Source organism: Homalodisca vitripennis, chromosome X (assembly GCF_021130785.1).
Source record: "Homalodisca vitripennis isolate AUS2020 chromosome X, UT_GWSS_2.1, whole genome shotgun sequence".
NCBI lineage: Eukaryota > Metazoa > Arthropoda > Insecta > Hemiptera > Cicadellidae > Homalodisca > Homalodisca vitripennis.
The window spans coordinates 70120184-70135031 of record NC_060215.1 but is presented as its reverse complement, the minus strand read 5'-3'; the positions used below and the strand labels follow the sequence as shown (position 1 = coordinate 70135031).

General features: G+C 33.2%; 1 protein-coding gene across 2 annotated transcripts in view; it reads right to left on the bottom strand.

Annotated features, from left to right (window-relative positions):
- Window positions 1–14848, bottom strand: part of LOC124369159 (ubiquitin carboxyl-terminal hydrolase 4-like) — a 96153-nt gene that overhangs the window by 29764 nt on the left and 51541 nt on the right. For both annotated transcript variants that reach the window (XM_046826949.1, XM_046826948.1), the window contains exons 8-10: window positions 7050–7208; window positions 2635–2817; window positions 1241–1461 (exon numbers count right to left, since the gene is read on the bottom strand). In XM_046826949.1, coding sequence (XP_046682905.1) covers window positions 1241–1461; window positions 2635–2817; window positions 7050–7208 — 563 coding nt within the window. The remainder of the gene's footprint in view (window positions 1–1240; window positions 1462–2634; window positions 2818–7049; window positions 7209–14848) is intronic.

Genomic DNA, 14848 nt, shown 5'->3' with positions numbered 1-14848 from the left:
TTGTGTACTGACACACAGCTTGCAGACACAGTATTTATTAATCCAACAGCTTACATCACTATTCGTATCATGATTAAAACAGTAAATTCCTTTGATTATAAATATCTCAACCAAAAATTTGCTTGAAATTTTTTTGCCATTCTGTACAATTGCAAATGACATAAATGTCATTCGCTTATTACTTACAGACCATAAAGATCCCATCCACCAATTACATTATTCTTTACCAAATAAGGAAAAAATGTAACAACATGTAAACAAACGATGAAATAGAATCGGCTGGTTGTTTTTGCTATTTTACTGTTTTGAATCTGAAAGAAATTATAACAGGAAATAAACTGTGAAAACAAGCCACTGCACTCTATTAGCACAGCGGAAGCTAAATGAAAGTGTTTGTACTATTCTTTGCTAGATCACATATACACCCAGGGAAACCATTACAACTTTCCAAAAAACACAGGAATTATTTTTAATTGACGTAGCAGCTTAAAAAAGGTTGAGGTAAGATTTCAACGGTAAGTTTAATTATTTTAAGTTTAATTTTGCACTACTTAGTATTAAGAATAAGTCTGAACAGATGAGTTAAGAAAAATAGTGTTTATTAGCGTAACTTTTCAATAAAACTTTGACAAGCCGTTGTTTCATACTGGATTAAGATAGAAACCTCTAGTCTGTGGCATTGTTCTTCTTTTATAAAGATCTTTAAAAATTTTGACTTGACTCCCCAAACCCCCCATTTTGGGTTGAGGGGCTAAGTTCTCATGTAGCTCAAAAATCATCATTTGTCATTATATAACTACCCCCCCAAAGGATATTGGTTTGTTTAATTCCGTTCAAAAGTTATAAGGGGAGGGTGGGACTTTTGGGACACCCGGTATATATATATATATATATATATATATATATATACAGTAATGTTTTAAATATAGTATTGTGTGCAATATAGACATCAGTGAAAGTGCAACCTCTTGTTTCTGCAATTTGGCAATACTTGATATTTTAAAATTGAAAAAATATTAATCTATCTTTCATTAGTTGCTAAGTTCCAAATGGGCATTAATTATTCTATTTGTATTCTAACTTAATGTCTCTATGACAAGACTAGGACTAACTTCCTAACTAGGTAAAGTTAAACCTGCATTTCCTTCCCTATGATGACTCTTATTAAACACTTGGCTTTTGCCTTCTTTATTAAAAAAAAACCAAGGATTTATCAGTACTACATATATTTATTACTTACATGTAGATTTTTTCTTTAACACATATCTCCCTTAACATGTCATCATGGTTGTAGAATTTATGAAAGTGATTGTTGTGCACTTTTGATATTATCATATCTTCTGTCCTTACACCTGTCACTCTACTAAGTTCCATCATCAAATCATTGATGACACCATTTTTGGGTACATCAACCTTTAAGTCAACCACTTTTGCTGACTGATCATAAGGCACGTAGCACACCTACACAAAGTAACACATATCAAAAGAAGGAAGCAACAGCACAAGCAATATAAAAAAATAAACTGAAAATACTTAATTTTTGTGATAAAATAGCAGATATCTGACAAATAAAAGGGAGAAGGGATCACAGTAGTAAACTAAACAGAAGGGGAGCGACCAGAACTGATTCTTTTTTTTGTTTAAATTACAGACTTACAGCTTCAACTACATGAATATACAAGTTTTAAATTAGGTTTTGAATAACTTAAATCAGCATATAGTGTCTTCACATTTACAATAAAATAAATAACATTTTTTATAAACACACAGCCAAACAATGTGTAGTAATTTTTAAATATCCACACCATATTTTTTTGGAACAGCCTGTACCAAAAGAGTGTGACATGTGAGGCAGTGTTACCATGTCTCTGCTAACCACCAGCTTGCTGAGACGGATCAGTAATTTTTCATATATGTTAAACTGGCAACAGGGGCATCAAGAACTGCCTTGAGACATTGCCTGAAGTATGAAATATGTTTAGAAATAATTCACATACAAGTAATGTATTAAAAACAAACAAACACTTATGCTTCAGAGTGTAAAAAAACAAGATTACTACGTGTCCACCTGAAGAAGAGATCAGATTGCAGATCTCGAAACGTAGTGTTACTGATTTTTAGTTTCACTGAACGATGGCAAATGTCCGAAAAAATACTGTTTCCTTCATTACTACGTGTATGTGAAACTAGGTTAAGGTTACAAAATACTTACATACTTTTTAAGCAAATCAAACTCAAACAAGGAAAATTCATTTTTAAGAAGAAAAGAGTTGTTCAATTATTGAATTATTATCAACTGATACTAAATTAAATGTTGAGCGTTTATGTAATTAAAAAGCATACACAAATCTGAGGTGTTTTATTTAAGGATGGATCCATTAAGAATCCTTCATTCCAGCTTAATTTTTGAATGGGTAATGTCACACCTCTAAAATACAGACATTATAGACATTTAAAAAATACCTAATTTAAAATTTAAAAAATATGGTTCTGATTACACATACAAGTTTAAAGAAGCTAATTAAGCTGGTCTCAGAACTGCTAAGAAAACTGGCAGAACAAACCTTGAAACTGTCCCAGCACAAGTTATAATACTATTAACTTTTGAATATTTATTTCTGGACATAGACTTACCTTCATTGTTCTTTCACACTCCATTGGCAAGGGAAGTGATAATGTGCTAAAGGTATCAAACTTTATCGATACCTTTTCACAATCCGGACAAACCAGTCTTGATTTTAACATCCCGTGAAAATGATCAATGATAATTGAGTCATTGCGTCGCAAAAAGGATTCCCAAGATGATCGTGCTAGTGTCTACACCAAACAAGATTCAATAAAGCAACCATTGTTTATTTATTACAAATATCAATAAGCACTTGCATATAATTAGAAGCTATTATAAATATATCCAGTGCACATGGTTCAGAACACAATACTGTTATGGCGTGCAAAATAGATTTGCTCAGCTTTTGATATAAAGCTAGAATATGTGTTTTAGTTTACATAGCTTGAAGTAAAACAGCAAATTTTATTTTCATCATACGTATATGTTGGAAATATCTGTATCGAGATATGTAAATATCTTGTTTTCAGATTTTTTACCTAAAAGAACCATTATATTTGTTAAAAAAATTCTAATTTTCATCTCAAAATTCTCAATTTTGATCTACTTTTTAAAATTTATCATCATCTAGATTGGCTTTTGTGTATTTTTTGTATCACACAGTTTTTTTATCGATAAACATAACATTTACACCACATCTTCAGGAAGCATAATATAAATATGAAGAAAACAAGAAACACAACAAATAAAAAGAAAATAACCAAAAATGTAAATACGCAACTAAAATGTAAATACGCAACTAAAACATTCAAAAACCCAGCTGTTATATCATTAAATGGCACAGATGGAAATTTGGAAAAGTTAATTTATCTTAAATTTAAACCATTTGGGTATTTTGATTTTAAAAGTAATTGATGTGCTTGTTCGAGATTTTTTAATTTTAATCTATTTAAATTTTCTTCAAGACAAGGGAAGACCTTATTAATTCCTTTAAGGTCATAACATTCTTCAATTTTGTCCTTTTTGTGCTCAGCAGCATGTTTGGCCAATGGCTTCTCCTTGTCTTTATGGAAAATATCAAATCTGTGCCCTGTTATTCAGACTCTATAAGGTGATTAGATGTTTGTCCAATGTACTGTTTGTTACAAAATTTACAATTAATTTGGTAAATTACATTCTTAGAGGAGTCACAGTTTACTTTGCCAATGATGGGACATGTTCAACCTGTTACGTTACTTTTGAATTCCCTAGAGTTTTTCATAACTTTGCAAGAACCACAACGTGGCTTGTTGCACGGTTCACATCCATTAGTAACGGGTTGGTGTAATTTAGGTAGTTTAGGTTGGACAAGTTTGTTTTTCAAATTTGGAGGTTTTCGAAATATTACTCTAGGTGCTTTAGCCATAAAAGTTTGGGTATCTGGAGAGGAAAGTAGGACATTATAGGCAATTTTCATAATACTGTTAATTTTGTGTAGTCCATGAAAAAACTGTGTAGTAAACTTTGGTTGCGTTTTATTTATAATTGAAGCTTGCTGGATGTTTTGGTTTGTTTATTTGATTTTTTTAAATTTTGTCTGGGTAATTTAAATGTTTAAAAGTGTTGCTTAAATCAATGTAATTTAAGAAGTCTATATCATTACTGCATAGCTTCTTGGCTCGTATAGATAAAACTTTTTGGAATAGACTTTTTATATATATTGGATGGCAACTTGAAAAAATTAGATAGTTCATTGTGTTTGTTGTTTTAAACACGCAATTTTGTTTTTATGTAGCCTGATTCTAAGAAAATGTCTAAATCTAAAAAAGTTATTATAACATCAGAATAGTTCCATGTAAACTTCAAAGGAGAGAACTCTTAAAGATTCTTCAAAAATTCTTGCAAAGATTCCATTCCATGATGCCATATGAAAAATATATCATCGATGAAACGTACCCATTTCAATGGTTGAAGATTTTTTGAGGCTAGAAATTTCTTCTCGAATTCGCCCATGAATAGGTTAGCATATGAGGGAGCCATCCTGGTGCCCATAGCTGTACCCGAAATTTGTAGATAATTTTTGTCGTTAAATTTTAAATTGTTCATTGTAAGGACGAATTGAATTAAATTAATCAAAAAGTTGGTCGATGGAATAACATTATTTTTTCCAGCGTCTAGAACACTCTATACAGCCTGCAAACCCTCTTTATGTGGTATGTTTGTGTACAGAGCATTTACATCTACTGTTACGAGAATTGAATTTTCAGGAATTGGTTGTTTAACAGTAGTAATTTTTTCAATGAAGTCAGTATAATTTTTTATATAGGATGGTAATGATTGTACAAACAGTTGCAGTTGATCATCAACATAAGCTGAAATTCTTTCTGTTGGACTCCCATAGCTAGAAACAATAGGTCTACCAGGTGGAGGACGAATGGGTTTGTGGATTTTTGGGAGTGAATAAAATATTGGTGTTCGAGGCCACTTAATAATTGAATATTCTTTTATGACAAACCTTGACTGGGACCGTAATCTTTGAGGTAATTTTTGATAACTTCATTAAATTTATCTGTAGGATCTTCCTCCAGAGGCTTGTATGTATTTGTATCAGATAACTGTGTGGTAGCTTCTTCAATGTAATCTTTTAAATTTAAAATAACAATCTTACTTCCTTTATCAGCCGGGAGAATGATTATATTGCGATTGTTTTTCAGTGATTTAATGGTTAGTATTTCATTTTGGGATAAGTTATTCTTCTTATTTAAAGAGTTTTGAAATTCCGGGTTTGACAAATTAGACAATACAATGTTAATAAACTGTTCAATTGGGAGATCTGCAAGGAGAGGGGGAGGTTCCCAATCCGATTTTTGTTTGAACCTGTTCAAGCAAGGAAGAATTTCATCATTACAAATGTTTTGTTATTTGATGAAGAAAAATTTGAGTCTTAATTCCTGGGAAAAGGTAAGAGCGTAGTTTATTAGGCTTATTTCATTAAATTTTGGAGTAGGACAAAACGTGAGCCCTTTTGAAAGAACTTGAAGTTCATCTTTGTTAGGTTGATAGTCAGATATATTTTCAATGCACGATTCAAGAAGATCACTGGCATTATTGGCATCTTGGTTGGCTACTTTTTCAATAATGGGGTCTACATTTGTGTTGGGTAGTTGTTCAACACAAGAATTTGTTCCGTCATATAAGGGCAGTATAACATTATTAAAATCGGTATCACTGACGCATTTCCATTTAGTGGGTATTTCCTCGCCATTATTTATGGTTTTTTCTACAGATTTTTAACAAATTATTTGAAAGTTTTTAAGTTTTTTAGTGATAAAACTCTGTAGCTTTCGTACTATATTATCAATGTCATTATGAAGAGAATCACTATCATATTGGGATAATAGACAATCATATATGGTTCTTAATTCTTTACCATGGTTTTCTGCCATGGATTTATATAATTTCAATACTAATTTAGTAAGTTCAAAACTTGTCTTCATAGCTAGAATTTTAACAGCTTCGTGCATAGCAGGTGGTAGACCAGTGTAAGGAAATTTAGAACTGAGACCTTGAGGGGTTAGGCCGAAAGACAATAAAGTGCCAATGAACATAACATGACAGTTAATTTGAACAATTTTTAATGAATGATATTTGAACTGTTTCATTAAATGCTTTTGGCTAGTATGCGTATTCATTTTGATAAACAAATATTGAAAGCATTAACGGAAAATAAACACTAGTATATAAGAAGTGTAGAGGAGAGACTTGTTACCAAAAGGCTTCGTGTCGACGATGGTTGTTCACCAAGTGGCTGTTATATTATTTCACTTATTTAAATGAAAAACAAAGATTATAAGGCTTCTATATATTTCGTGGGATTTGATACCCACATCTTCAAAAAGCATAATATAAATATGAAGAAAACAAGAAACACAACAAATAAAAAGAAAATAACCAAAAATGTAAATACGCAACTAAAACATTAAAAAACCAAGCTATTATATCATTATATATATATATATATATATATATATATATATATAAAATCTATTAAAATCCAATTAGGTCTATATACCTATATTTTTCAAATCTTTATTAATTGTTTATCTTTATTTGAAGTTACATTCTGACAATATAGTAACTCTTCTATGGTACTCTGCAAAACCCTTTTAATTGGTCTAGTATTGTTTGCTTAAGGTTTGTATAATTGGAGCTCCTCAACCGAGTTAAGTGCAATTCAGATCAAACACTTTATAATAAATTGAACCAATTAAACTTTGATCCCCAATTATTTTAGTATCACTATTCAAATTTTTAATACCTAAATAACTCGTTTCTAGCAATATGCATGCCACTTTCCTTCGAGTTAATAAGACTAAAGATTTTATGCTTTGTAATTAAGAGTAAATTATTACTATTTACATTACAATTAGTAATAACAGGTAAAATAGTTTTTTCTCCTTATCTAATACATAACTGAACAATGAACATGTTTTAGGTTACTTACAGCATCATCCTCATCTTCATTTTCCTCATTTTGGGAGTAAGGTTTTTCCTGAATTCGATTCAAGTCCTCATGGAGTCCATCCAGAAGAAATGTCAAGAGCTCTTGAGCATCGTGTTGCTGATAACCAGCAAATTGAGGTGCAAAGTTGGTCAAGTGCATCTGCAAGAACAAGGCTTATACATCAGTCATGTCTAATTACTTCCCCATCTTACATTATACTTTTCTTATACATTCAAACTAGTACAGTTATTAAGAAAATATTGAAATCTACACCACATTCCTTTATTTTTTGTATTACTGTTGTAGAAATTAGCAGATAATTATAGTGCGTTCAAGGTGATGGAGAATAGTATTTACTCAATGAATTTTGTGTGAAATTTCATAAAAAGTTGTGAGCAGTTTTGTTTAAACCATGTTTCAAATATGTGAAAAAAACAAACACTACAGAAAAAACTAAGTTCACAATCTTAAAAATATCTATTTTACAATACAATAGGAGAGCACCATTATTCATTATTATTACTGATCTCACAGTAATGCACACAATCACAGTTTGTTATTTATATATATATATATATACAGGGTGTATATTATGTCTGGAAACACCCAAATATATCCTTTAATAATTTAAATAAAAATTTGAAACCTCTTACAATAGTGATAGAGATTGGGGGCATCTACTTTTTGGAACAATGTTTGTTGTTATGTCACACACCAACGGGGGACGTCCTGCCGAGGGGTATCGTGAATATTCTTAATGGAAAGCCTATACCTTGTGATACATAATTTTAAAGGTAATAGCTTACTGAATTGAATGCCACAAACCGCAATCTCAAAGGAATTATTCTATCAGAAAATAGAGCATTTTTTTAGTATTGAAAATTTACTGATGTTCAACAATGTAATTTTAACATGGTTCTTGCCACAAAAATGTGTTACACTAATTTTTTAGCATTTTTTAAATGTTCAATTAAAATAAAATAAACAATTTATTTTTAAAGCTGGTTTCATTAGTACAAATTTACCAGTTTTTATTACAATGAATAAAACTTATGAGTCACTTTCTCTGATTACTTATGAAATCTGTACTTGGTGTTTTCCAGTCAGCAGGAAGGTTTAAAGAGACAAAGGTCACTAGCCTATGAGAAACATTATTGTGTTATTAATCATCCTGGTCTACAGGTTTCAGTTTGTTGAGCATGGAGCTTTCACTAAACAGGTCTAAGCTTGGGAATTACAAATGGACAAAGGTCATATCATTCCTGTCGAGTTAATCAGTGTCTCTGAAGCATTTGCTGTCAACAAGTTATCTAATTACAGTAGTTCAGTTTTTATTTGGCATTTTAATGGAATTGTCTGAAAGAGAACGAATTACTCTGTTGATGATGCGAGGATATGGCGATCGTCAAAGATCTTATCGGGAAAGTTTGTAATTTGTTTAATGACACTTTCCAGAAAGGAATCCCATAAGTGTTTCAACAATATCAAAAACTATGAGCGTTTTGAAAATGACAGGGAGTGTACGTAATCGGCCAAAGTCGGGTAGGATACAATCTGCAACAGATGAAGAACATGCACTAGATGTTTTTGCAAACATTTATTGAAGACCCACATACATCGCTCAGAAAAAGCTGCACAGCAACATGATATGCACCCTATGTCTGTGAGTAAGATTTTGAAAAATTAATAAATACAAACCATTTAAAGTTTCATTTAGTCCAACAGTTAAGTGAGGATGATTACGACAGAAGAGTTGAGTTTTGTGAACTTGTGATGCGCAAATGTGATGACAATAGAGATTTTCTGACCAACATACTATTTTCTGATGAGGCAACTTTTTTCCTAAATGGCAATGTTAACAGGCACAATTGCCGTTACTGGGGGCTAGTGAAAACCCACATTGGATTACTGAGTCCCATTCACAGCAACCACAAAAACTGAACGTATGGTGTGGAATTTTTAGGTAACAAAATTGTTGGACCCTTTTTTCATCAATGGAAATTTAAATGCCGAACTTTACTACAATATGCTCCAAAATGAAATAATCCCAGCTATTCAAATTGCATCAGGAGAATACTTTGATAATGTATGGTTTCAGCAGGATGGTGCTCCACCCCATTATGGGAGTCAGGTAAGAGATTATTTGGATTTAAGGTTTCCTCATAAATGGATTGGCCGAAGAGGAGAAATCGAATGGCCTCCAAGATCTCCGGATTTGTCACCAATCGATTATTTCCTATGGGGTCATTTAAAATCCAATGTTTATAGAAGAAAGACTCATAATTTGGGAAGACCTAAGAAACAGGATTATAGAGGAGATTGCTTTGATAACTGAAGAAATGTTAGGCAACTCTGTCGAATCATTTTACACAAGATTGGCTCATTGTCAAACCGTAGAAGGAACACAGTTCGAACAATTGCTTTGACACCAAATGCAGGTAAAACTTTTGTTGTAAGACTTTTCTAACAGCATACATTATTTTTTATTTGTAATAAGAAATCAATAACATAAGTATTTCCATAATTGTACTGTAATAAAAACTGGCAAATTTGTGCTAATAGAAACCAGCTTAAAATGAAATTTTTGTTTTATTTAATTGAACATTTAAAAAAAATGCTAAAAAAATTAGTGTAACACATTTTGTGGCAAGAACCATGTTAAAATTACATTGTTGAACATCAGTAAATTTTCAATACTAAAAATGCTCTATTTTCTGATAGAATAATTCCTTTGAGATGCGGTTTGTGGCATTCAATTCAGTAAGCTATTACCTTTAAAATTATGTATCACAAGGTATAGGCTTCCATTAAGAATATTCACGATACCCTCGGCAGGACGTCCCCCCGTTGGTGTGACATAACAAAAACATTGTTCCAAAAAGTAGATGCCCAATCTCTATCACGATTGTAAGAGGTTTCAAATTTATATTTAAATTATTAAAGGATATATTTGGGTGTTTCCAGACATAATATACACCCTGTATATAGATGATGGTTGTATTTTACACTATATTTCAAAATTTGGGAACATATTGGCATAAAAATAACAAACTGTGATTGTGTGCATTACTGTGAGATCAGTAATAATAATGATAATGGTGCTCTCCTATTGTATTGTAAAATAGATATTTTTAAGATTGTGAACTTAGTTTTTTCTGTAGGGTTTGTTCAACACAAATATATATATATATATATATATATATATATATATATATATATATATATATATATATATATATATATACTTAAGTCCTGATACGCCTGGATATATTACAGACAGATTGAGATATAAATGTACAACCTTCACCACAATTATTGAAATACATTTGTGGACTTTTGGGGGATAAACAACCTTTCCCCCCTTTCCAAAAAATCAAAAGTATTTTAATATATAATATAAACACTTTTGATTTCCAACCATCGTTCAACCAATGCCGCTCTGACAATGAAAACTGAAAAGCGTAGTTGATGTACTTGCTACAGTTGCATTGCTGGTTGTTCCGGAAGTCAAGACGAAGTCTGTTCACACACGGCAGTGATATCTCGGCAAAGTTTATAATTGAAATTTTAAAAGCCGACACTGTTCTCCAGTTCTTGTAACTAACTGTCTGACACTGGTTGCAGCAGAGCTCACAACAGCTCTTGCGCCCATTTAACCTGGGTGTGAGACGTAATCATACATAGACCAACCGAGGCCTCGCGGCGATACGAGCGGTTAGCGGTGAGCACTGGATTGAGCGGGGACTTAAAGTTTAACGTTTGTGTTGTATATATGGGAAACACTCAACACTAGCCATGGCAGACGTGAGTAACAGGGCAGTACCATACTATGGCACTTATCCACCGCCAATTCTAGACATTAAATGTTTCTCCTGCCGCTCAAAAGCTGAGCAACAGGATGCAAATGCCTCCTTCTCGGCGTTACTTGTTGTAATTAACCCACTAGTTTCTTCTCCAAATGGTATCTTATCAAGCTTTGTAAAAATTCAACTTACATTCTGGTGTACTCAAAAAACCGGGCTGCACCTCTTATCAAACCGAAAAACATTATAATTTTTAACGAACCGAACTATTAAGCCTGTTTATAACACTGTACATTTTAGACCTGTGCTATCTATCTAACACACATATTTTCAAAACACTATTTTCACTCAAGAATAAGGGTTAGACAACTTCGTTCAGAGACTCCACTTTGACGACTTACAGCTTAAAGCGTACAGCTCGTACGGACAGCCGATTTTAATTGTCCACTGCATTGTTACGTTTTTATTTGGGAGGAAGGAGGCTTGCCGCGGCATAGAAGTAGAACTAACCAAGATAAACTACACTAGTGGAGATAACCTCAGATTAACCGGCGTTAGATGTAGCACAATTTCATGAACCACGTCGCGTAAAATACAATGTTTCGAGATTAATCAGTTCTTGATTCAAGAAGCTGTTAAAATTATGTCTTGATTTTATAAGTTCTTGGTGACGGAAAAATTATTTTTTTAATTTTCTCGTTTCTCAAAAAAATTCCCGGCTTATTCTCAGTTTCCCGGTTGGATGGCCACCCAGCAAACTGACAGCAAGAGAATAACTTATTGTTTCTAAGAGTAAAAAGTTGAGAGCGTACATTCCAGCCATTCCAAGGCCTTAACAGTGTATTTAACAAAGTGGCTTGAAGAAATTCCCAGATTTTTCCATCAAATATTTTTTCATACCCTATTCCCAATAAACTCAAAGGTTTCTTTAGAAGTTAGTTTTATTCCACTAGTTCAGTTTTATTTATTTTAGTCACTTAAACATGGTCATACCATCCAGGTGCTATAGAGCTCAGGAAAAACTTCATTGAGGCTCAAGAAAGCTTTATGTCAAGCGGAAGAGAAGAGGACAAAGTAATTGCCTTTCAAAGGAAGAAGGATTACGACCTGAAACTGGGGACTTTAAGACAAGAGGCAAATGAGACCTTCATCACTAGATCCGACAACAAATCAAAAGCCATCTGGAGCATCATAAACCACGAGAGATCATCCTCTACGGAAACCCCAGTGACCACTTGGCGGCTGGAAATTTCAGGAGAGGTGGACAGTGATCTTGACAAAGTAACTGAACACTTCAATACATTTTTTGCCACTGAAGCTGAGAATTTGTTACACAATACTAACACTCGAAGACCACATGTTACTCAGTTGAATAACTCTTTTCAAGGAGAAACACTTGCCAACTGGCCGCTTGCGTCACATGAGGAGGTCTTAAATATTGTTTCTTCGCTGAAATCAACATCGTCTGCGGGGGTTGATGGTATCAACTCTAAGATGATAAAGTTTTGTATTAATGAGATTAGCAAGTCTTTCACCAACATCATTAATAAATCTCTGTCTCAGGGTGAATTTCCTACAAAATTAAAAAAATCTAAAGTGTATCCTCTCCACAAAAATGGAAGCAAACAGGAGGTTCAAAATTACAGACCCATATCTCTTGTTTCAACTATTTCTAAAATTATTGAAAAAATAGTATTGGTAAAGCTCTTGGATCACTTAAATATCAACAACCTTCTACCTGAAAGACAACACAGTTTCATATCCGGAAAATCAACCACAAGTGACCTATTAGACCAAATTGACCTATTAGAACAAATTATAGACAACCTTGAGAAAGGAATCACTGTTACGTGTTTTTCTTTACCTCAGCAAAGACTCCCTAGACCACAGATTAATAATTCAAAAGATCGAATCTCTGGGCTTTGAGGGAAGCACACTGAGGTGGTTTCAAAGTTATCTCAGCGAGAGATGCCAGATAGTCGAGATAAAACAAGTGCAGTGTGGATTTGAGAGAACTGTAAGGTCCAAACCACAAATGGTCAAACGAGGTGTCCCTCAAGGTTCGGTTTTGGGCTCAGTCTTGTTTGTACTTTTCACTTCAGATTTGCCAAAGTACCTCGAAAATCAATGTTATCCAATCATGTTTGCTGACGACACTGTCCTTTTGACTGGCAATAACTCTTCTGAGCTCTTAGATATTAACACCTATATTGCAATGAGCATGGCACAACAGTATTGTGATAGCAATGATCTTGTTTTTAACTCCTCTAAGACAAAACTCCTAGCACTGGGATTGCTGAAAGATGAGTTGACTGAGCCTCCAGACTTACAAACAAAGGGTTGGGACAACCAAACATTTGGGTGTTATACTGGACGAATGTCTTTCCTGGAAAGATCATGTAGATCAGTTATGCTCTAAACTCAATTCTGCAGTTTTTGCATTGAAGAGAATCAAGGCAGTAGCCACATCAACTGCAACAAAAACTGCGTATCATGCCATCTTTGAATCCCACCTTCGTTATGGGACAATCCTCTGGGGAGGCTCTAACAATGGACAACCTTGAACGAGTCCTTATTGCGCAGAAGCGTGCTGTTCGTGTCATGGCTGGTCTTCAACCTCGGGATAGCTGTAGAGAAGCCTTCAAGTCTCTTGGAATTCTCACAGTGGTGTCCATCTACATCATCGAGGTCATCAATCATGCAGCCTCACGTGGGAACTTGCCCAGAATGAGTGCTGTCCATGATCATCACACGCGACATGGTAATGACTTCTCCCTACCGATACACAGGACAGCACTTTTCTCCAAGAAACCTTGCTACGCTGGGGCAAAGCTGTTCAACTTACTTCCTCAAGACTCAAAAATTGTGACTCCAAAACCTTAAAAGGAAGACTGCTAAATTGGCTCAAAGACAGATCCATCTACACCCTTGACGAGTTCAAGACTTCAATAAACAATTTTCATTAAAACATGATGACATGTAATGTAAATTATTTCATATTGTAATACCTTGACACCTATTCTTTTCTTGATGAAATTGAATAAAGTTTTCTGATTTCTGATTTCATAAATACTGATAAAAATACAATAGTAAATTTAAAAGTTAGTAAGAGCTAATATGTACTTGGACAAAATTACAAGTAGATCAGTGAAAGTTACAATAATGATAGACCATACATATTTGCAGTATATCCAGGTGTTTGGAATTTACAACTTGACCCCAGTAAGTTCCAGAAAGTCTAAAAAACTTGTCTTGCATCTTCTGAATACTCAAAAAAATATAGAATTTTGATGATTTCAAAAGAACTGAGTTTCCACTTACTCTTAATCATCCAAATTCATGGCAATAGTAATTTCACAATCAAGTTTTTATAAACATTACGAATAAAAATAGAAAAAGATTGTGTTTTCCACACTGAGTGTCCGATTCCAGTATCTAGCGCTAAGACGCGCCACGTGGCCTAGGCCTCGGCGAGATTTCTTTGATCTCAATGTCCAGGTAATATACCCACCACTTCTCTTTTAATAAGATAATCCTTATAATCACTAATACTAGGTGGAACACCATCACTTAAGTTTTGCACATAATCAATAAAATAGCTATTAAATTATTTGCAGAAAAGTTGCTCTTTACTGCCATTAAGTTATTACTGTTACCATACATTGGTTGTTTTATTATCTTCTACATAGCTTGAATTCTCTTATCAGAGGTCTTAATATAGTTTGAATTAGCAATAAGTTTGGCTCTTTTTATTTTTATTCTACATACTATTTTAACAGTGGCAGTACTGTAGCATCAGGCAATTTTTGGGTGACTTATACTCTTTCCCTTAAACCAACATGTCTTGTATATCAATTTCTTACAGAAACATGTAGAATTTATATTGCAAAAAAATAAAAAAGTATTTTTGTTTTAACAAAAATATTGTATTGCAATAAAAATAAAAGTCTAAAACAGTAAAAGTATTTCAAAATATCTAGATTTAGAATAGATATA